Source organism: Arvicola amphibius, chromosome 14 (genome assembly GCF_903992535.2).
Source record: "Arvicola amphibius chromosome 14, mArvAmp1.2, whole genome shotgun sequence".
NCBI lineage: Eukaryota > Metazoa > Chordata > Mammalia > Rodentia > Cricetidae > Arvicola > Arvicola amphibius.
Genome location: NC_052060.1, coordinates 43,504,058 through 43,529,895, shown reverse-complemented (window position 1 = coordinate 43,529,895; position 25,838 = coordinate 43,504,058). Strand labels below are relative to the sequence as shown.

Below are 25,838 nucleotides of genomic sequence, written 5' to 3'. Positions count from 1 at the left end.
CCTGGTAAACCTTGATGCCTCTGCTCCCACGCATTTTTCTTTTATCTCGGCGCTTCTCACGACCCCACCATCTCATTTATCAAAAACAGCTGTGTTGACCGGCCACACACTCAACTCACCTACCCATTCTCAGTGGTATGATTACTGTGCAAAGTTACCCCGATCAACTTGATAACACTTTGTCACCCCAAAGCATGCCTGCTCTCACTGCTTACTTCCTTCAGCCCCGGGCAATGCCTCCACTGTATTCTGTTGGCTGTTTGCTTGGGCATTCCACGGGAACAGCGCCATGCAACACAGGGCTGTTTGTGGTGGTCTCTTATGAACCGCTAGCATCTCTTATTTTGACTACAACAGCCCTGTAGGTCTTTCTCCTCCATCTTTCCAAGGTTTGCCCTCTCTGCCTATAGCTCTTTTCAGACAGAAAGGCAGGCTGACTAAGACATTAAATAGCAAACTTCCCCGATGCCCTCTCTCATTAAGGGTGAAGGTAAAACCTTCAGCAGATCTCACTGGGATCACACCTACCTACCTACCTACCTACCCACCCTCCAAACTCCTCCGCCCTCACCCAGCTCTTAGATGACATTTCCCACCAGCGTCCTTCACGTAGGCAGCACACCTCATCCTAGGGTACTGTCCTGAGTCATCTTGTCTCAGAATTGTCTGTGTATCTCATTCCCTCTGACTTCAAATGGCTGTTCCAGTCTCACTTTCTAACGTTGCCCCAAGCCACACTTTACCTGTTCTGTTGTTTACTTTTGGTCTCTAATCATCACTTCTCTACTCTCAAACTTCTGGAAGACAGGAGTTTCTTTCTGCTTTGACCACTCTTGCATCCCAGCACACACACTGGATCAATACCATGTCTACAGGTTCATATTCAGCAAGTATTTACTGGAACAAGGAGTTTTTTTTTTTTTTTAAAGAATACTGAAAGGATGATGGCAGTTCTGATCCACAGTCTAGATTCTGTCTTCTTAACGGTAGAGTTTACTCACAAATATTAGGATTGAGCCAGCAATTAATCACTGTTTACATTCATATGGGAATTTCAACCATTTTACGCTTCTGATGTCAAACCGCTAGGTTATGTAAAAAAGAAATGTCTTGAATACTAATAATGCAGATATGGAAAACTCAAGAGTACCTCTGAAAAGATGAACACAACTTACCTTTATATTCACATTTAACGTCAGGTTTTAGCTTCATGACTGGCAAATATTGTCACATACCATATAACTGCTGGCATCAAATCCCATTTTAAAATCAGGGTTGCTCAAACAAAATGAACATTAGAAGCCAATGATGATCAGGAATCATTTGGTTGTTAGCACTTCAATGACAGTTTTCTGGCTGTCCGAAGTACTCTTTCAATTTTCAAAATTTTATTTTTCTACCAAAGATACTGAGAGCTTTTGTTTGTTTTGGAAACCACCCCGTTGAAATCAGGTGATCTCAGGCTGAAGTTCCAGCCACACAAAGATGGTCGCAAGGCCTCTCAACTGTTCTGGACTTTGGTTTTCTCCTTTATAAAATTGCTTTACAACAACAGAGATTACATTGTGAATTATGTAAAAGTCCTTACGCCGGAAACAGCCATCCTCCTGCCTGCCCTCTTCCGTGTGCCTCTTGTCCTTCATTCATTCTTTCTTGCTCCCTGCAGTTCTGACCCCACCCCTGCTTCTGGGTCTTCTTCAAGGGTCTTCTCAGCATGAAAACTGCTTCCTTCTGTGGTTCCCCTGGGGAGTGTGACCTCCTCAAAGGTCTCCTCTGATCACATCCATCATGTTCTTGTAGATGTGGCCTTCTCAGCCCCTTGATGGACCTTTCATGCTCTCTACCCAAAGCCACACACAGCTTTCCACCGCTGGGAACACCGTAACTGCAAGTGAAAGGTGTTCTTCCAAACAACCTGCCAGTTCTCAAGGATGCAGTGTGTAGATTAGGCTGGGGTTGCCTCATAAATATTATACTAATCAAATGCTGAGTGAGGAAACTGGGTACTTGTGGTTTTGTTTCCTTTATGGTGGTTTCTAGAATAGTTAAGAAGACAGATGTGGCTCATGTTGTATTTCTATTAAAGGGCACTACTCAGAGGGTTCCGCCCCCCTCGGTTATCCATGCTGTCCTTCAGCAAGAACACCTGTTTTCGTCACTGTTTAGTCCTCTCTCTGCACGTCTCTCTGAAGCTTCAGGGTGGAATTTCTGCTTCATCATAAAGGTTCTGCCAGGTACAATCACTAGTCATCTCAATAAACAGCAGTAGCCCGTCCATCACACAGGCTGTGGCTTTGTAGGCTATCCTCAAACTCTGTCTTCTCTGTTATCACTCATTGCACAGACAAATGTCCTTGTAGGAGAGAACAGAATCGTGGCCAGGCCAGCTGATCTCACCAGTGGACAGCTAAGAGTGCATTAGAGAGCACGCAGTTCCAGAAAAATGTGCTGAGACACTTCCACCAGGACAAGTCTGAACGTTCACTCACTCCATGAGATGGCCTTGGCTTACGAAGTGCTGCTCTCCACAGTCCAGCCCTACTCCAAGCTCATCTCAACGCTATACAGTTACCCGCCAAAGGCAAACTACCACCCCTGCTGGCATCTCAGGGCTTCTATTTCTGTTGCCTCTGCATGCTGCTCATTTTGAAGCAGGTCATATGTCCTATTTCTGATTGGCAGATCTCAGACTTACCTGCACATCTACTGCGAGGTATGCTATGCATATGTGTGTGTGTGTGAAGATTTTTTTTAAAGTTTTTTTTTTCTTTCCAATACAGTGTTCCTCTATGTAGCCCTGAAGTTCTGTAAGTTGCATTATAGAGCAGGCTGGCCTCTGCTTCCCAAGTTCTAGGATTAAAGGCATAGGCCACCATGCTTGGCTAACAAGGGCTATTAAAAGACAGTTTTCTGGTTCCCCTCTTCTGGTGCATGGTCCTCACACACAGGGTGTGCATCCAGAAACTCTACCTAAGAAATCTGTGTCACCCTCCAATATTGATTCTGCTGGCTCCTGGCTTGAGCACTGTAGATTCCTTAAGTCCTTGATTTTGTTCCTTCCTTTGCACCCCACATGCCAGAGCCTGTTCCAGCCTTTAGCGTGTATTACTTCAGCAGCATCTTAAGTACTCTTCCTCCTACTCACAAGTTAGCTTACTGGCCAGTCTAGTCCTAAGCATATACATATCTAAGGCATGGGCTATAGCATGCCTCTCATTCCATGAAAACCACCCCAAGGTTCCTCATTGCCACGCACAGGAAGAGTAAACACTTTATCATGGTTTTCAACTACTTTGAGGATCTAGATTTGAGTTTCTTTTGTTTGTTTGCTTTCAGTCTCAGGTTTGTTTGCTTTCAGTGTCAGGTTTTACCAAATCACTCACCTGCATGTCTTTTGCGACTTAGTGCTTTCGTGTCCCTAGTAATCATCACCAGATTGCGGGCATTATTTACAACCATTCTAGCGTACACTGCTGAGCTTTGAGTAAGGCTCACACTAGTGCTGCCTTCTCTTGGGATGTTGGGATATATGTGTTGTTAAAAAAGCAAGCCCAGTCCAGCCCTATAAGCTTGCTAGGTAGATTACTGTTAAATGTGTATAATATGGGGAACAACATCCAGTATTTAAGCCTGCATCCCAAATGATTCAACCAGCACTGGTCCTAGGACCATGTGACTGCTCTTGGTGGCTTCTCATAACTAGGTCATGATTTTGTCTCTTGCAGGAATCTCCCTGCTGGAGTCCTACCTGTCAGAATCCAGCCTATCCTTCTAGCCCTCCTCTACTGATAGTCCCTTTAGAGACAACCTCCCAAGGAAAGAGAAAGTACCACAGCACAACATTTGTTCATCTATGTAGCACATGTTTGGTGGTTTTACATTAACGTATATCTGTCATTTCGCCTTGGCTATATGAACTGCTTAAATCATATTCCACTGCAAATTCAATGTTCAGCATGGCCTACCAAACTGACCTTAGTCTGCGTTTGTGTGGATAGGATTCCTGAATCCTACACAAGGCCTGCAAGAAAATGCACCTTGCTTTTGTTTCCTACTGACGTGCAAATCTTAAGCCACTGGTCATCATGAGGATCAAGCAGTCCAAGTCTCACCTGGATGTCATCACAGATAGTAATAGTCATGGGCCTGGAGAGACCTTACAGACTTGGGAGATGTGTAGGATTCCACAGCATTGATTCTTCCACTCTTATTTGGTTTGGAAACTCATATAATTAAAAACTTTATTTTTATATTGAGGCTCCTACTTTTTTTTTTTTTTTGCTTTGTTTTTCTCTATGGAGTTTTATATGGAAATTCTTGGAGGTTTTATTTCTCCTCCTAGTAATTTCAGTTAAAAAAGAAGAGTGTGGTCTGGTAAGTCTAAGGATAATACACATACAAATGACTGAGGTACCCTTCAACACAGGATTTTCATATAGTCATTTATCTCCCTGGGTCATTTCTGTAGCCAGACAGGACTTTCTGGCGGTCCTCAGAAGTGATCAGGCTGTTTCTTCTTAAGGATCTCTGCACCTGCTATCTTCTTTGCCTTGAATGCCCTTACTCCATTTCTTCATCTAGATGGTGCGTATCTTCTCATATGACTTCACTCACAATTCCTTGCTTTCCTCATTAAATGCCATATTAATAATGCAGTAGCCCTCTACATTGCTTTACTATTCTTTTTGGTGCATACTTAGTTTTTGCATTCGATATTATTTACTCATTGTGGATATGAGTGATTCCCACTAAGGTGCAGGAGGAATAACGCTCATTTCTATCGTCAATGTGACTTTTCACAAGGGCTCCAGCTGCCTCAGAGCTGCTGCTGACTTGGGGTGTCTTTGTGACATTATGGGGATGCTTCTCATCTTTCTCAAGGGCCCCTAGTTTCAGCACCAAGTCACTTAGTGACTCTTCAGTGACTTCAGCAAGAGTGGGAGAAAGAGCAGGGAGAGAAATCAAGAACAGGCAGAACCCCCTGATAAGAAACAACTAAAGGCTGAGAGACAGCTCAGGGTTTGATAAAGCATTTGCTGTGTAAGTGGGAATAATGGAGTTCAGATGACCAGGATCCACTCAGAAGCCAGGCAGGCATGACAGCAACTGGGACAAGCTGGCTAGACAGACTAGGTGGAACGAGTGAACCCCGGGTTCAGCAAGAGGCCCTGCTGCCAACCAATAAAGTAGGGAGTGCTTGAGCAAGACGCTTGAGGTCAACTTCAAGCTTCTAATAGCAGGGAGAGGGAGAGAAGGAGAGTAGGGAAGCAGGGAGAGGAAAAGAGAGGAGGAGGGGAAAGAAAAGGAGAGAGAGGGGAGGCGAAGAATGAGAGAAGGACAGATATGAATTACAGCAGCCACTGACTAAACATGTGCAGTGGAGAACTCCTAAAGCATTTCTATGTTCCCACATGCCTGTGTATGACCATGAATGGGCAGCATTCCTCATGGAGAAACTATACCTTACTTTAAAGAGGTCCTTGAAGAGAAGTAGAGTCACTATGCATTATTTAGGAATAGATTATTAAAATACAGTGCAGGGAAGTCTCTTCAATAAACTGTTTTCAAAACACATGCTTAGTAACATCAATAGGATGATTCATGATCCACTGAAAAGCAAACAAACTCCTATAGAGACCTAAAACAGGAGATGGCTTTTGTTCCTCACAAGTGATTCATTAGGGTTCACAACTACAGCTCTCTGTTTAATGTCCATTTTCTTGAAATCCAGTGAAAGGCACCCTATAAATTCATCTTTCCCCAAAAGCCAGACTGTAAACTAGAACTAGACCCTAATCACGTTCCTTGTGAAATGTTTTAAATCCTACAGCAAAGGGAGGGATAAGATGCACCATAATCCACTTACACACCCTTTGTTCATGGAATGATTGAGTAGATTGCAATGTAAGCACAATACAGACGAATTGACAATTTCCATTTAAAAAGAGAAAAACAATTCAAGGAACGTTTTCTAGTGAAACATTTAAACTGTCAGAGTAAAGTGTCAAGATAGCTACTACATGATACACAATCGAATTTCAAACAGACAGGGAGCAAAGACAACCTTACCTGAGAACTGAGAACACTCTGGCCATTTTGCCTATTGCTCGGATCTTGTTCCTGATGACCTCCTTCCGGGCTGCGGCCGTGGCTCCTGTATTTGAAAACAGAATTCAGCAGTTAGTGACTTTTTTATATTTCCACAATTACTTTGCATCTGTACCAGGGTAACAGTTAGACTACGCATGATCAGTTTTGCTTTGTTTGGTTTTGTTTTCCTTTTGCTATCTCTGAGTTGAATTCGGATCACTGAACTTTAGATCACTGATGCCACGATGCGATCCTCAAGACCGACAAAGAGGAACTGTGGCGAGTTTACACGGGTGGAGCCCATGTGTGCAGAGACTGGTGAGGTTCTACGCCTTCCTGGTGTTTGAGTTTCTCATCTCTTCTGCGGGAGAAGACGGTGAGTTAGTGTTTTCTATTCTTTATCTCCAAGCTGGAAGATTACTTTAGGAAACTACTGGGCTCTCAAAAATTCTCCCTAAAACTGCACAGACTGGAATCCCTGCAGTCTCCATGACCTCTGAATAACCATTTGTGTTATTTACTGGTCATAAATACTTCTTCCAGCACTGGCCTTTCTTTCTGCACAAGTTCTGCAGAGAAATGTGGAAAACCGAGTTGAACCTGTCAAAGGACAAAAGTACACATGGTAACAAACATGTATGCCTGGTCCTAATGTGGGAGAGATGACCCCCTGGTTAAGGCGCTTGCAGAGGGCCTGGGTTTGGGTCCCAGAACCCACATGCTGATCACAAACATCTGTAACTCATATTCAGGGGAGCTGATGCCCTCTTCTGGCCTCTGTAGGTACCAGATACACATATGGTGCGCGTATGCACACACACGCACACACACACATGCAAGCAAACACTCACACATAAAATAATATAATAATTATAAGCGATACGTGGCTGTGCTTTACAATTTTTCATCTGAATGTTAAAAATCAGTCTACATAACCAACTGCCAATACAAGCAGTGTCTTTTAAAAATACTGTATGATCTTTAACAAATCTATTTTATTTGTTAATTCTCAAAATGTACAAAACACAGAAAAACACTTTTCTTGTTAAGATTTGTGTGTGTGTGTGTGTGTGTGTGTTACTGGGGATCAAATCTATATGCCAGTGAATGCTATGCACTGAGATACATCCCCAAACCCTCTTAATTGAAACAAAACAGGAAAGGATGTCTGTGATGGTTAACACTGTCAACATGACAGACTGAGCAGTGCCTAGGAGATGAGCGTTTTCTGTGACAGAACTTCCAGGTTAATATGGGTGACATCATCTTATAAGCTTGGAGCATGGAGAAAATAGAAAGGGAAATGAGAAAGGCAGCTACTGGTGGCATTCCACCTCTGTTTCCCAGAGTTGTGCTACCCACCCTGCCCCCCTCTGCTGCCACCAACCAAAATGCGTGACACCCTGAGCCCAAACTGTCGTTTCAGAATGTCTCAAACCACGAGGCCAAGCTGCTCCTTAAGTTGTTTTCTCACAAATTTTTTCACATGAGTTTAGAGGAAATTAAAGACAACAAATTTTTAAAAATTCTATTGTGTCGTACACATGTATTTTATTTTTATTTATTTATTTTTTTTTGGTTTTTCGAGACAGGGTTTCTCTGTGGCTTTGGAGCCTGTCCTGGAACTAGCTCTGTAGACCAGGCTGGTCTCGAACTCACAGAGATCCACCTGCCTCTGCCTCCCGAGTGCTGGGATTAAAGGCGTGCACCACCATCGCCCGGCGTACACATGTATTTTACACACACACACACACACACTCAAATTAAATTCTCCCCAAGCTCTGGTTGTTGGGAGCAGTGAGACCCCAGATCCTAAATTTCTTGTAATCCCCTGATCTGAGTGCCTACAGCTGCTCTGAGCACGAGACCTTCAGGAGTTCCTGATGGCAGGAGAGTGGTTTCTGGTGGGTTTGGCTGGGGCATGGCTATCTTTATATAATCTGCCCCTGAACACATAAAGGAGGTATTCTTAGGGAATTCAAGGATGACCCCTGTCGCTGTCTCTCGGTCTGTGTGTATCTGTGTATTTTAACCTTCAGCCCCCTTGCCTGAAGCTTGTGAAGTGGGTTCAAGCGCACTGAGCGCAGACACAGGGGCGTGGTGAGTGGTGAGCGGCATCTCGTAAGATCAGAAGCATTCTTAATCTTAAAGAACAATTTGAGCCCCTAAGGTTGCTGAGACCAGGATATGTACGTGACATGTGTAATGTAGTTTTCTCTCTAATCCACGATAAGAACAAGTTTTTGAAGGAAGTTCTTCTGTTTGTGAACATAACTTGGAATTGTTTTCCCTGTTTGTTAAGAGTGAAGCAATTGCCCACTACCCTAACATTGCTGCCTAAAAAGAGAAAACCGTGACAGCATGGACAATTCTGAACCGGCTAGAGACCCCCCCCCCTTTTAAATTTTCTAAGTGGGAACAGAACAAACCATCTTCCATGTGATTGATCTTCAGAGGTGATGTTTGTGCATATTCACATCACAGACACACGGTATCCCTAGGAGATGGGTACCAGCCAGTGGCATAATGCCACCATCCCTCTGACATCAGAGCAGCCTACGTTTTTGTCCATATCTTTCTCTCCTGGGGCGACCACACCATGGTAACGACTCCCCTACATTAATTGGCAGGATTTGCTATTTCCAGCTATTCTGCCTGTAACTGGACAGAGTGGGTGCAGATGCAAGTGGAAGAAAAACCTCTCCAGTGAGATCAGCGGTAATTCAGAGCCATGCGACTCCATTCACTAAGAATTCCTTGAGCGATTGTCTACCTGCTTGAACACCAGGGAAGACACAGTGTTATTCCTGCCTCAAACCTTACTCTGAGATTCTAATAGCATTTGTAAATTCAGACTTTTATGCACATGAAATTTTGTTCCAGACATCAAGTAGGAGACTGAACTCACTGTGTTTAGATTACAGGTGATTAATGACTATTTCCCTCCCTCCCTCCCTCCCTCCCTCCCTCCCTCCCTCCCTCCCTCCCTCCCTCCCTCCTTCCACCACTCTCTTCCTTCCTTCTTAACTCCTAGGTGGGATGGAAGTGGACTCTGTAGATGTGCTCTCTACTGGCTTTAGGAATTCTTCGCTTCAGTTCTGACTGCGGTCTGATAGCTATTCTCTCTTTGTTTCTTATTTCCTACCCGCTCCTGACCAGTCATCCCAGAGGTCATGATGTGCTGGGCAAGGGAAAAGACTGGCCCTTTCCGGTATACGATCCGGCCAGATCATGAAACCAATCCACCGACACACAGAACGGAAAGTGTGAGCGCGCTCCAACACAGGTGACTATATTTAGAAATACAAACAAGAAAAGCAGGGAGCAGAGGTTCAGAGTCTAGAACTAAAACCGCAGATATTGAAGAGGAACGAGAAGGGTCAAACAAAAAAAAAATCAAACCAGCGGGAAATACAGAAGAATGATCTCACAGAAAAATTTCCAACAAAGGACTTGTAAAAACCAAAACCAGAGCCACAGAAAGTAAGAAAACTCTACTTTACGTAGAGTTTTTCTACTCTACGTAGGAAAAGGAGGGAAATAAATTTCGCTGAGGGCTGACCCAGAGAAGAAGGCTCAATGCTAAGCTTCAGCTGGGAAGTGAGCATTCTGGCGACCACAATCAACATGCTACTGCTTACATTTTCAGACCTAATGAATTCTTGTATACAATGTAATAATATTCCATCACATCCACACGGTCATATCTCCCAACAAATGGTGACTATCGAGTTTTCCTAATGAAAAATTCTCTTTTGAGATTCTTTATGAATGCAGTTATGTTATTAACCCTTTCATAAAACTAAAACATTTACTCCAAAATTCAAATAAGTTTACCATAAACTCCAAGAGGAGACAGTAAGACTACACTGATCCCCTCTGCTCTCAAGACATGCTACGATTTTGTGGCTCAAGCTGTAGCCCAGGCCTAAAGCTCATGGCAATCCTCCTGTCTCAATTTCAAAGGTTCTGTGACTGCAAGCCATCATATCTGTCAAGACTTGTTGGGTAAGATTATTTTTTTCTCCCGGGAATAACCTTCAATATTTTTCAATTACTCAAAGTCTCAAACTCATATCATGCAATCATAACTTCAGAAAATATAAAATACCCAAACAGACTTGCTGACATGAATGACACGGATTCTTATTAAACGTGATGGACTAAGCCATGGCGGAGAGTTGCCATGAGCATGCCCTTAGACTTAGCACTGCACACCTCGTTTGTCAGAATTGGTGGAGATCATCAAGCCGTTTGGAAAATGCACATCCCATTACAAGTTGTCTCCATCCATAATGCGTGTGGCAGTGAAGTCAGCAAAATAAACGTGCATGCTCCAGACTTTGCTTTACATACTACAGGCAAATATGATATCATATTAAATCTTCTTGGTACTACCTTGCCTCAGTTGTGGTAAGGTGCCGTGGTAAGGGAGATATATAAAACACCTTTTACAGAAAACACTCTAGTATTTTTCACTGAAAAGAATGTAATCTCTTATTTTAATTCAGAAACCTCAAACTGAAAGGTATTATTATTCCATATGCTAAGAAAAAGAGTAATTTGAAAGTAAAATTTAACTTCATTTCCATTCTAACCTTTTTATTGTTTCTTTTTTCAACGATGAAGTTCTGATATTCTTCTGTGCCTGAGCACCATTCGATCACTTCTGGAATCAAGCAACCTCATCCTCCATCTTCCTCAAGTTGAAGAGGCCAACTTGATCAAGGAAACCTAAATCTGTGTCCTCCCTGCCCTTCATGGTACAACCTCTCCCCACCTGCTCCTGCCCCCTTCACTTCCCAGGAAAGGGATGTGTGCCAACTGGCTGAGTGAGTGCCACCACCTCACACAGGGTGGATTTCAGCCTGGAAGGCTGCTGCAAACAGCACTCCAGGGGTGCGGACAGGGCTAGAAGGAAGAGGTTCTAACCACACTGAGAAGCTGCCATGCGGGAGGTACTGGCCTTCTCACTTCTCAGTTCACAGCATGGAGGAGCTTCTGCTACCTCTATTAAGTCCAGGTAAACCGAGTCAAAGGTACATTTGGGAAGAAATGATGGCCTTGAGAGAGGAGCGAGAGAACAGGTTTGCAAGCCGTGGTACTTGTGTCCCATTGTTCTTCATATATGACATGGGGATGCATGAGCTAAGTGAAACAAAAAACAGTTGCTGATGTTTTTTTCCCCCTGGCACTGAGTTTCTCTACCTGCTACTCTTAATACACAGCAGAATGTGGAGCTGAGAAGACGATGTCTTCAAAGTGAAATCAAAGAGAGCCTAAGTAGATTAAAAGCAGTCTTACAGCTGTAAGACGAGAAGTTTGCCAGCTGTGTGGAAACTTTATAGTCCTCATTGTAAAGAGGAGGAGAAATCAGCCTCTAAACGCTTTTATTATAGGGCTGGAGAGTTAGCTCAGTGATTAAGAGCACATACTGCACTTAGACAGGACCAGAGTTCGGTTCCCAAAACCCATACTGGGCAGCTCATACCTTCCTATAACTCCAGCTGCAGTAGTTATAGGAACGTCCTCTATTGGTCTCTCTTGATACCTACACACACACACACACACACACACACACACACACACACACACACACTGGGCAGCTTATACCTTCCTATAACTCCAGCTGCAGGGTAACCAATGGCCTCTATTGGTCTCTCTTGGTACCTGCACACACACATACACGCACACACACACACACATGTATACACACACACATTTAAAAATATAATAAGGTTAAATAGTTTTAGTTTAATTTTTAATGGAAAAGCTAGGAGAACATCTCCACTGCTTCCTTCACTCTACTGGCCTTAAATCTTTTCTATTATTTAGGGTTCCTTCATGAAATGATCTTGAAATAATTCAAATGTGTCCATAATATGTGCATTGAAAAATGTCATACAGATCATGGACTCAAACACCACAAACTTCTTTAAAGGGTGAGCATGTTTTATAGCTTATTATTTACTGGTAGACTTCACATTCCTTAAATCTTTAATTCATATTCAAAGATGACATATATTTACTTCTTATCATTTTTCTAGGTTTGTTAAATTCAACAATTTCATTATGTTGGGAAACTACACTTTCTGAAAATATTATTCTATCACAGACCACTGTCAGTCTGTTCATAACCAGAAATTAGAGATTCTTTCAGATTTTACTTTTGCCAAAGAGAGTGATAACTGAATCTGAATAAGGCTATAAATGGGGTGACACATAAGGAGTTAAAATGTGAGGTATCTCAAGTCTACATTAAAATAAAAATAGCTTGCTTTTATCTACAATTAATATTTCTGAAATATAGGATACAACGAGAAAGAGAACATGACACCAGATGCATGCAAAAGCCTGACTGAACTGCTCTTTACATCGCAGATGGTGATGGCATTTATGTATATGTGGGCACCTCATTTGGGAGAATATATGCTCCAAACTTGTGATAAGCCTTCACTAAGCCTTGTCTTCCTTGTTTTTCCATTCTTGACCCAGCTTAAGAGCAGTCAACGAGAGCTGCTGCAACAGAAAGGACTGCCATGCTTTCTAGAAGTGATGTCAACATCCCTGCTTCAGCACATTTTCCTAGACAACTGTGACCCAGGATCCTGGGCTTTGTACAGTGCTGTGCAACTGTGCTTATTCTGTTGGAAGTGCTTCAATGCTGCAGCCCCAAACACTACCACTCACTGACCCCCATTCTCCCCACCAAGGTTAAAGAGTTATGAAAACCATAATGTTATAATCATAATCACTTTAAAATGACATGGCTATATCACTGTTGCCAGTGGCATATTTAATGATAGCAATTTAAAGTCATCCATTTAAAGAAAAATCCATGAACAAGATCTCCATAGGTATTTATACACCTTATTCCTTTCCATCTTTGAAATTGCATTTCCATTCAACTTACTTAATTTTAGTACATTATAGACTTTGTGTGTGTGTGTGTGTGTGTGTGTGTTTTAAAGGTCTTAACTTTTCTGAGACAGTAGGTCCTAAATGTTCAAAAATTCATTCAGAGTATCTGTCACAACTATAATTACTTCATAATTCGGCCAAAGAGCACAAACACATGATGTTTATGAATGTTAAATATGCATCAAAATACATTTTACAGGAATTGATCTATGAATGACAGGGCCAGGAAGGCAGTGGCCCTGTTTTGAGTCAAGAGACTTCTTTAATCTTTCCAGTGGCTGGGTCCAGGGAGACCACAGTCATTAGAATGGAAAAAGGCAATTGAGAAAGAAGCTGGCTGCCTTGAGGCCTGAACCACGGCTGATTGCCTTTTGGACCGAGGATGTGAAGATGGGGGTCCCTGTAAAGTCTCCCTAACCAGGGAGACTTCATACCCCAGCCTGCAGACTGTTCTAGCAACAACTAGGTAACTCTCTGTTTCTGAAGCGACTGCTATTGAAAGTTCTCTCCTGAAAAGACATAGTTCGCAATCTGTCCTGCAACCATCTAGGCAGGGTCAGTGCTTGCTGAACCAATTCTTAACAGACAGCTAGGTTCTCCCAAGCTAGACTGGGTTTCTCCTTTGTATTTAAATTCTACTGTGTGACACCCACAGCTGGAGCTTATTGCCTAGCTCTAAGCCACCTACTCCATACCTTTCCGACAAGTTCTGGACTTAATGGAAATCTTGCGAAGTGACAGGTGACAGTGGTGTGATACTTGGCATGAAGCTACTCTAATATCCCCTTCTGAAAGCCCCAGCATATCTTCTCAAACATAACTTAGAAAAACCACAAAACCCTCCAGTGCGTAATAGCTTTTAAGGAAGGACAGGTGACGAGACCCTTCCTGTCCACCTGTCTGACCACAAAACATATGTGAATTCTTTGCATAGGAAGCCCTAAAGAGGACCTAAGTGCCTGTATTGTTACCAGTTGGTCATTTCCTACTTAGTTAAAAGAACTTCATTTACAAATGCTAATTGATTCTGAGTGTCTCTGTTTTCTGAGATGGTGTTTTCAATCGGCATAGTGACCACCGCACAGAATCACAGAAATGGATCATGCTTGCTATTCTCACTGGGGCGAAAATTCAAGGTTTTAATAAAATTTTCAAGGAACAGCCACATAACCTACGCGTGCCTTACCGAGGACATTTAAGTTCCTCTGTTTATCAATGGAGAAACTGAGAGCAGGCCCAGATCTGCTTGGGGCAACCCCTTTGTCAATACAAACAAATCAAAACCAAACCAACATCAATTTCTTAAATGGCTAACAGAAGATCAAAAACAAATGTCAAGTTAATAAGTAGGCTTATTTTCTAAGAATGAAACACTTAGTGTGGCTAGGCATCTCTCAAGGAACCAGGGCTATAGGTGAAGAGGAAATGGCTTTAATAGTCCTTTATTATGAACCTGATTAGGCATGCATGCTGCCCTGGTAAGTCTTTATTATCATCTGACACAAACTTGGAAGACATAGTTTCAATTGAAGGATGGTTCAGGTCAAACTGTCCTGTAGACACGTCGTTGAGGAACTGCCTTTGGTGTTTATTGACATGGGAAGGCCCAGCCCCAATGTGGCAGTGCTATTTCTAGGTGTGTTGTCCTGAGGTGAGTAAGAAAGTTGGTGGGGGGGGGAGAGGGAGGGAAGAAGGGAAAGAGAGAAGAAGGGAGGGGAGGGGAGAGGAGAACCCCAGTAAACAGCTTTTCTCTGGTTCCTGCCCCCAGGTTTCTAACTTGAGTTCTGGCCCTGACCTCCTTCAGTGGTGGATTGTGACCAGGGAGTGTAAGCCAAATAAACCATTTCCTCTTCAAGTTGCTATTGGTCACAGTGTTTGTCTGTCACAGCAAGAGAACAGCAAACTAGAGCCCGTGCTGAGTACTATGAGAAAGCATATGGCCTAGAACACATTTCAACTTCCGAGGGATGTATGCATGTAGTATTAAAATTTCTCCTCTGAATGCTCACTAATTGTATGTGGAGAGTGGGCAAACAGTGAAGTGCTAGGTTTGTCACACACATTACAGTGTACATAGAACATTGAGGGTCGTATGACAACATACATGTCCTATGTAAAGGTAAGGAAAGAAATGCAGCTTCACCGCTGGCCAGTGCATGATCCAGGCGCAGTGGCATGCGCTGAGCTTATCTGAAACAAGCCTATTTCAATATCTGAAGGCTCACAGCACAGGCCAAGAGTCTGGTCAGGAAAGAGAATGTGCGTGCAGGAAGGCTTTGCTTCCCCCCACTCTCCCTCAAAAAACCAGCAGGGAAAATGAGCACTGGGTTTGGGCTGCCGTCAGTGCACAGCAGCGACTCAGAGAGTCCTAATGCCAGCACTGCAAATGTTCAGGAGCGCTGTGCTGGAGCCAGTGACCCGACTGTGAAACTTCAGATGATCTGGTAACTGACTCAGCCATTCCTTTAAATGAACTGGCATGCGAGAGACGGAGCAGCACAGGGGTAAAGACCGTGTGCCCGAGAATAAACAACCTGGCTGGAGCCTTGCTTCAACGCTGACCACGTTTCTATTCTGGGTGACTTAGGAAGCCTCACTGTGCCTCTTCTCATGATCTATATGCTAGTGTTCTACACGCCCTGCTCACGCCATCCATGTAACACTCAGAACGATTACATGGAGGTGGCTCTGTCCCTCTCCATTTGAAGAGGACACATACAAAGAAGTTATTTGCCCAAAGCCACCAGCTGCAAAGACATGGTATGGCTGGCGTTCTGTATAGTAGCAGGCTGCTGGTTTACTTCAGAGGTCTGTGGGGGAATTAAATAAGTAGCATGTTCATACAGCCAACCTCCAGCAAGCAAGGATGCAGGTACAGAACAACCTGCTGAGGCACTTAGCCTGGAGCCTCGGTGAATGGGAAGGACCCAAATGTGTTAGCTGTAAAAAAGAAAACGCTTGAGCTCTGTTCTCTCAACCCCAACAACTCCTTTGTGTAAACAGTCTGATCATGTAATACTGGTGACTATCAAGCAGTGCTGGTCTGTGTTCTGAAGACTTCCAAGCTCAAGCATGGACTCCAGAGTGAGGGAACCAGAGGAGAATGACAGGAGCCCAGTAAGTCCCCAGAACAAGGTGGACAGAGTGAGGGAACCAGAGGAGAATGACAGGAGCCCAGTAAGTCCCCAGAACAAGGTGGACCGCACCAAAACATGCACTACCCAAATACAAGCAAGATTTCTATTTCCAGAGTTTGGAAAAATGGGAGGCCAGCTTCTCCTGAGCTAAAGATGAAAGAACAAAACAGAGTTCTCATAAGAGAACACAATCTCACAGAAAAATAAAACTATGCAATTCAGAGTATTTATATAATTTTTAAAGTATAGCCATTAAATGTGTATTAGAGATCAAATACATTCTCTGAGGGGAATGTTTCATTTACTCTGGACTCATGACAACAGCTACAACCTCGGCAGTTAGTCATCCAGTTACAGGATATATAAAGACAAATACATAATGCAATATTAAAGTTGAGATATTCCATACTTCATTTAATTTTATTTGTTTCCAATGACTGCCTTTTATTTTTGGGTTCTGTCATAATTTCAGCAACCAATCTGCTTCTTTTTGCTTTTGACATTATAATATAACATTTCTTCCTTCCTTTTGCTCCCTTCAAACCCTTCCTCAGAGCCCTTCTCACGCTACAGTCTGGTGTCTGATCGTCAAAGTTACTGCCTTGAGATTTCATTTTCTGGCCAGAATCGTGACTCCCATCCCATCTGCAGCATTGTAGGAAAACACCTTCTACCATCCGTGTCCAGCCTGCTCCCTCACCCTCTCACTGACCTTCTTTTGTCCAGGTTCCTCCAGAAGTATCAGTTTTAAGGACCAGCCCTCATTGTGTGTGTGTGTGTGTGTGTGTGTGTGTGTGTGTGTGTGTGTGTGTGTGTATAAGCAATGCTGGAGACCAAGTTCACTCACAACGGATTCTCCATTAAGAGTCTATTATCAGAAAGGGTAAGATGGAGCGGGAAGCAGGAGGAGGTTAGGGAGGTAGAACTGTGGTTGGTATGTAAAATTAAAAAAAAAACTTTAAAATAATAATTTTAAAAAAGAATCTGTCATCAGCCCAGATATAAAGACTTATTTTTCCGAACCCTGGTGGGCACGTTGAGTCACGTGTGCCAGTTTCACTCAAACACGGATGTGAGAGAAGCCATCCTCCTCAAACTGATTCGTTTTCCCCTCAGTGCCAAGGTCTGCACCACAATTAGCTTCCATTCCCACTGCTTCTTAAGCTCAGTTCTGCGAATTCAACAGAACTGAGAACAGTTTGAAATGCTTAGAAGTTCTTTGGAACAGTGTCCTTTAGGTTGTACTCTGACCTTTGTTCAGATCTAACCACTTCAACCGAGATGATTTCCCACGTTCCTAAATTACACCCTTGTCCATCCTTTATTTACGCCCATGCATGATTTCAGGCCTGAGAACGGGGCCGCTGTTATGTTAACTTGTTTTCAGGTTACGCTTGAGTGCAGCCAGGAGAACCACACAGCCACCCCGGGGAGCTCATTGTGCTTCTCTATGTGTTTTATATTTCTGCATAAAGATTTGATATATTATGGGAGGAAATGCCTGTGCCTATACACACAAAGCCATGTGCCTCCCAGCATTGAAAAACACGTACCATAAACAATTAACAACTATTTCCTGTTCCCCCTTAAACCAGCAATTACTACAGGGTATACAATTTTCCTCCCTATATTGCACACCAAATGCTGTATTCAAAAACGGTTGGCTTGGAAACAATACTCTGAGACACGAGACCACTTCTGAGTGGGCAGTTCTTCAGCATGAAGCAGAGGAGACATCAAGAGTGAAATTTTCATGCTTAAATGATTCACTCCTTTAGATTTTTAAAGCAAAAAAAATCACATTTAGATACAGTCAATACTTGCTGAAAATAATCCCTTGCTTCTGGTGGTAAAACCTGCATACTTAGAGTCCTCATGTACTTTTCTATGAGCGTGACATGTGTCAAAAGGGTGTCATGGGTGGTAGGTTAAGTATCTGTCATGGGACTAAGTACAATTCTTGTAGAAATTCATATAGCTAAACCCTTAAACCCTTTCAGGGCTATCCCAGGGGCCACCAAGATGCCGTAGTTGGCTTTACAGATCCTAGCTTTACACTTTGCAAAGTTCCGTGTTTGACATTTTAAAGAAGATGAGATAACTAGGGAGCCACTGTGGGATCTGTGATATTCCATATAAAGGATTGCCTGGTAATTCAAAGGCAGAACATTTTGCACACAGTTAAACGGTTTCACAGAAGCCTGGGGAAATCTGGTCAGCTCACATGGTTGACGACTTGCTTGTGGTTAGCATTTGGATAGGAAGACATGTGGATAAGGACAGGGGTTCTACCATGTGGCTTTCTCCTTAGCTGAAGGCAGAGACAGAAATTCTAATTTAATATTGTCTTTCCAGGGCAGCCTGGAACTACACTTGGCTTCTAATATGTTCCTTTTATTATTCTCCCATTCTGTTCCTATGCTACAGAATCTCAGTTTCACCTCCAGAACATTTTCTTGTTAGTGAGGCTTATCAAATATCACAGTCTCAAACATAATTTGTATTTAAGGAAAAAAAAAGTGATCTCAGAGTCTATGACTTCAAGACCGAAAAGCAAAATCCCAAATGAACGAACGCGCCACACTCACAAATCTGTCGCTAGCCTTCTGGTGCTCGCTGCCATTCTCGCTCTCTTCCCTGCAGTAATGAACCAAACAGAAGCCTTGGGGCTAAAAATCTCTCATTTCTGGGAGTCTTGCCCCCTCCTTGGGATCATTTATGACTCCATATTTAAAATGAATCTTCTTCAGAAATGAGGATTAACTACCAAATGAGAGTCACCGACTTGGGTTTCTTTCTTCTCTGAAACGTCTGGGTGAAAAAGAAGCCCAAATTGAAAGCAGACTCATTTTATCATCCAAAATCAGAAGTGGGAAGGAAAAGGAACATAGTACTTAGAAGACACTCCTTGGCAGCAAAGTTTTCCAAACTTTTCATGATAACGGCAGACAGTTTGTATTTGGCTTTCAACACTGAAGCAAACAATCAAAAATGAATAGGAAACAATACAAAAAACCTATAAGCCAATGTGAACAGAAATCCTTTTAAAACAGACTCTTTGTAAGGCAGAAATTATGGGAGAGAATTATGGTGTGATCACAGAACTTTCTGTGTATTCTCATGTACTTAAGGTTTTTCAAACAATGAAACGCTTATATCTTCTTAGAGACAATGATGTTGAAACAGGTAGATGGAAACCACCTCCTGTATTACCTTTTGTGCACTAGGAACAAGGTCTCAACACGTGGCCCAGGCTGGCCTTGAACTCACAGTCCTGCTTCAGTTTCTCAAGGGCTGCAGTAACGTTTCTAAACAATGTTTATAAAGTACTTTCTGTTTTATTTGACAACAAAAAGTATGTCTATGTTTTTCCTCATTTTCCTTCATTCTCTCTCTTCCTCCTTCCCTTCTCTCTCTTTCTTTCTAATCATGCTGATTCTAAGGAAGAGATTTAGAGCATGGTAATCTGAGGTCTTGGGCATCTCAAGTTCCTGAGAACAAGGCAGATGCACGGGCTAGTCTGCCTTAAGGATGTTGCGTTACTAGATATATATATATATATATATATATATATATATATATATATATATATTTTAGACTTTACATCGACAGATTTTTCTTTACTTCCATGTTACAATGAGAATAGTAATCCAAAGGTTGTCTTCAAGCAAAAGACAATAAAAGCAGCCCAATAAAATGTCTAGTAATCTTAAAACAAATCATGCTTAATTTTTTTTGGTGTCCAAAATAATAAAATGAATGGAAGTGTTTATTATGCACCAGCAGCAACTTAGAATGACAGGGTGACACTTCTAAGTGTCAGCGGCTGTCACTCAGCATCGTCATCACTGAATTCTAAAGGGGAGGTGACAGATCTGGAAGGGAGTGTGGGGAATCCCTCCTTGCTGAAGGCCTTGCGGACACTTAGAAGTCAACCTAATATGACAGAAACATGAGCTGTGAGCTCCTATTATTACCCCTGACTTTTTAGTTGCCACTGGATATGGGGCAGAAGATTGAGAAGGGCTAGATGAATCACTCATCATGCGGCGGCCCCCACCTAAAATAAGAAGCGGTTGAAGGAAGTGCTTTAATTGAGCCCTTTGATGTCTGTAGCAAACAGATGAGGAGCCTGGAAGGAGCCCAGGACCACCTCTCAATGACAGACAAGTTTCAAATATGGAACGGATGGGGCAACAGAAGTGCAATCTTCCCCTACAGTTGGGGATGCTGTAAATAAAAAACAAACAACAAAAAACAAACAAAAAACTCAAATATATGCTGCTATATCCCAAAGAGATCCAAACAGCTCCAGGGTATCTCACAAAACTGTTCTTTGAGCACTGCAGAAATCCATTCATTTCAGAGTCATGATAAAATAAATGGCTACGAGTCACCTTGTTTGGCCTGTCTAAAATGGTCAGTACTCAGAGTTGAACATACTTGCCATTAAAACATTTATCTCTGTGTATTTCCACCCTCAGTGAGGACATTTCTGAGAATGGAGCTAACACTTCAGTCATACTTATAGCCATAAAATGAGAGGGTAACGTTCATTAGTATTTGTTTCAGACTCGGGATCCTAATACCCTTAACTTTCTAACAAAACAGACAGACCCTGAAACTGCTGAGCACTTAAGGAAGAGCAGCTGGTCTTGGACTGGTGTCAGGCAAAGCTGGATGTTCCTCAACTATTTTGTGTCTGAACTTCTAAACTTAACATTCTGTTCTCTTCTTACATACAGAGAAAGCAAGTCATAAAGGAACCCCTTTATGTGAGCATTCTCCTGAAGCAATCAGCTTCATATCAATCCAAAATCGATGGTCAGAGGGCACTTTCCCCTGTGGAAGCTCCTTTAGTTCTCCCGAAGTCCTTCTTTGCAGGAAAGTTATGTCTATGGGAGTGTACAAATGCGTATGCACATGTGTGTGCACATTCATGCCACTGATCACAGGACAGCCAGTGCCTGTCTTCCCTTGCTCTCTCTCCATGTTTACACTATCTCTCACTGACCCTGAAGCTTAGTCATCAATTAGTTTAGAATGGATGGCCAATGTGCTTCAGTGATCTGCCTGCCTTTCTCTAGGTCCTTCCATTCACCCCAGCTCTGGCACTGTAGGTGTACATCACCATTCCTGGCTTTTGAGTGGGTGCTGGGGATCAGCGAAGCTCTCTTCCCCAGCCCCAAGGTGCTTCTGGGAAATCTGAACGCTGTGCTGTGAGGGACAATAGGTTCTTCACTACCGCCATGTGCCCTGGAGGCCGACCAGCTAGGGTGAATCTTCCCCAACTGCTGCCCCCAACTCTCCTTTCTCTCCTCATAGTCACAACCACAAAAGAAACTAAGGGAGTCCTTCTCCTTACTCTGACCAAGGGAAAGAAACAATGATTTGGTAAAAGGAGGAGACGGTGCACTACTTGCTAAGCAAGGACTGATGTGTCCAAGACAACTAGAGACAATGGCGCCTACCTTCTCCAAGAAGTAGACAGCAATGCTTTGACTTCTTTCTGCTCATCTCTAAACTTGAAGCAATTGTCTGGAGGAGCCAAGAACTTTTAATAGAAACCAAGCTTTTCTTAAAGTCTTAATGCTGCTTGAAATTTTGAAAGTACCGATTGTGTAAGGGCAGCTGGCAGAAGAGCCTTAAGGCAATGCAGAGAGTGTCGTTCAAAAAAGAAAAAGTATTAATTAATGCGAAGATTGACAAAAAGGGAGTAGTGAAGGAATGTGTACCTTAGGGACTTACGTGTTGAGTCCAGCTGGCGAGGTCAGGCTGGGTTCCCTCAGACCAACTCTCTGCACTTGACTAGGGCAACACTGTATTGTTCTGAGGGAAGAACTCACCTTAAACTGTAGAGTGGTGGTATGTGTTTAGAAAGAAAGAAAATCTTCTAAGACTTGGATTGAAATGAATTATTTTAAAGCAGAATGGCTCATAAAGTATCCTTCCACATAAGTAACGGGGGGGGAGGGGAGAAGCATGGTTAGCAGTTCGGACGTGTAGAGGCTGTGAAGCCCTGCTAGGACAGCCTATGAATCATAGCCATCAGTGACGGCCTACAGGGTTGCTATAGACACAACAGCCACGCAACAGATCATTTGCTATTGGAATGCCTGCATTAGAACGCAATCGCAAACATGTGTTCTTTGTCTGCACCAAGTATGCTTTATAAACGTTGGCTGAGGACCCTGGCTAACGTGTAGATTTGATTTACTGCATTAAGACTACTTAATAAGAATTTTGAGAATGGCTGCATTCAGAGGAAAATACCCCAAAATTATGGAACTTGTCATATTTACTTTGAACTGAAAGTAGGTGAGACTCGAAACCAACGCTTTTCTGACTTTCTCCCATCCTTCCCTGCTCCCTCTCTCATGCAGCCACCAGACCAGTATCCCTAGTCCCAAAGGCAAGTCAGAGAAGCTGGAATGCCTCTCCCACAAAGCATGCCATAAAACTCTAAAACGTTCTCCCTTTCCTTCGAAGGCACCAAGCATGCTGAGCAGAGAGACAAAAGCACATCTGGACAGACAGGTTCCCTGCCGTCCCCCTCAGCTGCCTGCCTCCCATCACACCCTTCATCCAGCATTGATGTAAATCTGTCCATTATTTATCAAACTGAAGCAAAAAAGAAAAAAAGATATGTGTTCTTAGCCTTCTAGGTAGTATTGTCCTGATGGCTCCAGTGTCACCAAACACTGCAGAAAATTCTTACACTTTTCTTTTGTGGATCGTACTTTTGTTAGAGACTCCCAGCCACGAGCTCTATGATGGATGGAGAGAGTCGGTGCATCTGGCTACCTTTACAGTGAGTAAAAGGACTACAGGAAAAAGAACCTATGGAACACCTGCTATTTTAAGTTTCAGAATCCATTTGGTTTGTATTCTTCCTTGAGTTACAAAAGTCTGGGCCACTTATGAAAATGTTATCTTTTCAGAGACAGCCTTCCTCAGAGAGAAGTCAACAGGAGCAACTGCAGCTATCCCGTGGAAAACCGTGAACTTATCCATAGCTCCTGAACTAATTCCTATGGATGTTTAAAAAATACATTATTTTTTTCTTTCTATGTCCTCTTTCCTCACCATTCTATTCCTTTGCACTGAGGTATCTGAAGATAGTTTATGAGGACAGGTGAAGATGAGAGGAGCTATGGAAAAGAGAAATACTGGATGCTAGCAACAAATTGTGTGCCTAGTGGAGATATACTTACATCAATTCTACATTATATATGTCTATTACTATCTATTATGTATATCTAATATAATATATAATAACACATATACTATTTACCCAAGTAGATGGGTATATTTTCTTTTCACATGGATCAATAAGTATCTTATACTTTGCACTGTTATCAGAGTTAAAACCAATAAACCATTAAATCATGCCATCCAATCTTATCAAAAGGGCCATGGTTGCCTTCTGTATAACCAAAGAGCCAATCAATGGCTATCCATTCAAATTAATCACAGTATCTACTTTTCTCTTTGCTTTTGTTCTTTATTTCATAATGTCTTATTCTACTGACATTATCTGCTCCACTAAGAAGACTTTAAGACACTGAGGAATCCCTAGTGCCCTACCCAGGGCAGGACTTATTAAATATGTATGAAGAAAGTTTGCTATTGTGTGTTTCAGCTCCTGGCCCGTCCTTGGAACTTCACACATTTTGGACACTTTCCTAGAATGCACAGCAACCTTTCTGTTCATTTCTAACAAGACAGACCACCTCTTCCTTTAGAGAAAGGCTCCAGCTCTTGACGGCAATGGAGCTATCCTACAGCATCTCAAAGTAAGTTAAAAACTCTCATGGGCCCACTATTAAATATTAATTCAGATATAGAAAGTATTAATGTTTGATGTTGTCAACCTTGCTTAAAAATGGAAATGCTAAGGATATGAATGAAGCAATTGGGAATGGCGTATTAAAGCAGAGGATGTTGTTCAAGATGCCAGCCAGACCTAAACACAAGTTCACCCCACACATCAAGACAAGCGATAGGAGAAATAAAAAACAGCAACAGAAGGTTGCCTTTTTCTAAGGAGGTGAAAGAATATCAAATAGCCATGTGAGTGACTGAAAGACAGTTATTAAAATAGTTTACATTTCAACAACAGTTTCAAAGTAATGGGAAAATTCTCCCATGGTTTCATTTCTGACATTTCCTTACCTCAGTCAAAATGCTTTCTTTTTCAACATTATGATTTAATCATAAACCGAAATCTTAAAAATTTATGACTGGGGTTAGCATCGTGATCCTAAGTAATAGCATGGCAAATGGTATCGGCACAAAGGCTTAACCTCTTACCGTCAAATCCATCTTCCTCTGACCCCAGCTCATCGTCTGAGCAGATGTTGAGGACATTCACCAGCATCTCAGTGACTGCAGCCAGACAGGGAAGAAAGGGAGGACAGTCCAGTCAGACCTTTACAGTGCTGTCATTGCTCACTAGCCAACTACGCAACAGCACGCCATAGGTGAGCCATTTCTATGCTTCCATCCTTACCCACAGTGTCTGGATCCGTATCTGCCATTATCTATCATAAACAGAAACTCGCTGTTTGACTCCAGTATGCTTTTGAAAATTAAATTATTATTTCGTCTTGATGAAACCCCCTACCAATAAAACAAATACTGGATGTGAGGATCCTATAAATCTATAAGGGGGAAAAAAACTGTCTTGGAATTTTGTATTTATTTCCACAGTGATGCTGCCTGATCTAGATTAGATTACAGACTTCGGTTCATCAGGGACTGAGCGAATGCCAGGTTCCTTTTTGTTAATTTGTCTAATCCTCTATAGAATTCAGCTTCGTGATAGGTGAGTAGCTTTGTATTTAATAAAAACTGCTGATGGATGAGCTAATGCATTTCAAGTAGATTTGGGAATATTGATCTGCAGAAATAAATATGTTGGCAGAAATATCATTACATTTAGTTTCCAAAAAGTCTCAAAGATACTTTGAGATGAACTAGAATTTAGCAAAGTAAGTGGATGGTAATAGGTTTATAGACCAGCAACGTGCACGCTATCACGTTTAATGTTTCTTGACACTTGCTTGGGTTTTATCAAGCTGTTCATGAGAGGCCCATGCATCATCAGAAACTGTTTTTAAGGTTACACAGCATTTCAAGAAATAATCTTTATGAGCCAAAGACCCATGATGAGTAAACGCCAGTGGTGCTGACATTAATCTAGAGTTCAATTATCAAAGCTGAGCTACGTTTTCCAACATATCACTGTTGTCTTTTGCAAAGAGTATGGTCAAAACTTGAACAATGAACAGAAAGCACCCACCTAAAGGGTGTTTTGTCATGCCTGGTAGTTGTCAGGCTCCATGCTGTCTGAGTACCCACAGCAGGCAACATCTGAGCTTGTCTGCATGCTGGGACTGAACAGAGCAGGAACCTGGAGCATGGAGTCCCACAGATGGGAGGGACACGGTCACAAGGCACCTGCAATTTACTTGGGCGTAAGGGAAAACCTTCTTCGCTGACAGCTCATTGCTTGCCTTGTGGAAATATTATCAGGTATTTAAATGTCAAAAAATACCCCATACGTCTTGCAGCTTTTCTCTAAAACTGTATCTGAAGCACAAGGAAACTATCTTCATACACTGTCATGGCCTTCTTCTAGGCCACATGGGAAAATGCGTGAGGAATGAGTCAATGTGTCAGTCAGGC

General features: G+C 42.4%; 1 protein-coding gene across 1 annotated transcript in view; it reads right to left on the bottom strand.

Moving 5' to 3' along the window:
* The window catches only part of Ppp3ca (protein phosphatase 3 catalytic subunit alpha), a 288,992-nt gene that overhangs the window by 9,447 nt on the left and 253,707 nt on the right, over window positions 1–25,838 (bottom strand). The window contains exons 10-11 of the mRNA XM_038311330.1: window positions 24,462–24,536; window positions 6,070–6,154 (exon numbers count right to left, since the gene is read on the bottom strand). Coding sequence (XP_038167258.1) covers window positions 6,070–6,154; window positions 24,462–24,536 — 160 coding nt within the window. The remainder of the gene's footprint in view (window positions 1–6,069; window positions 6,155–24,461; window positions 24,537–25,838) is intronic.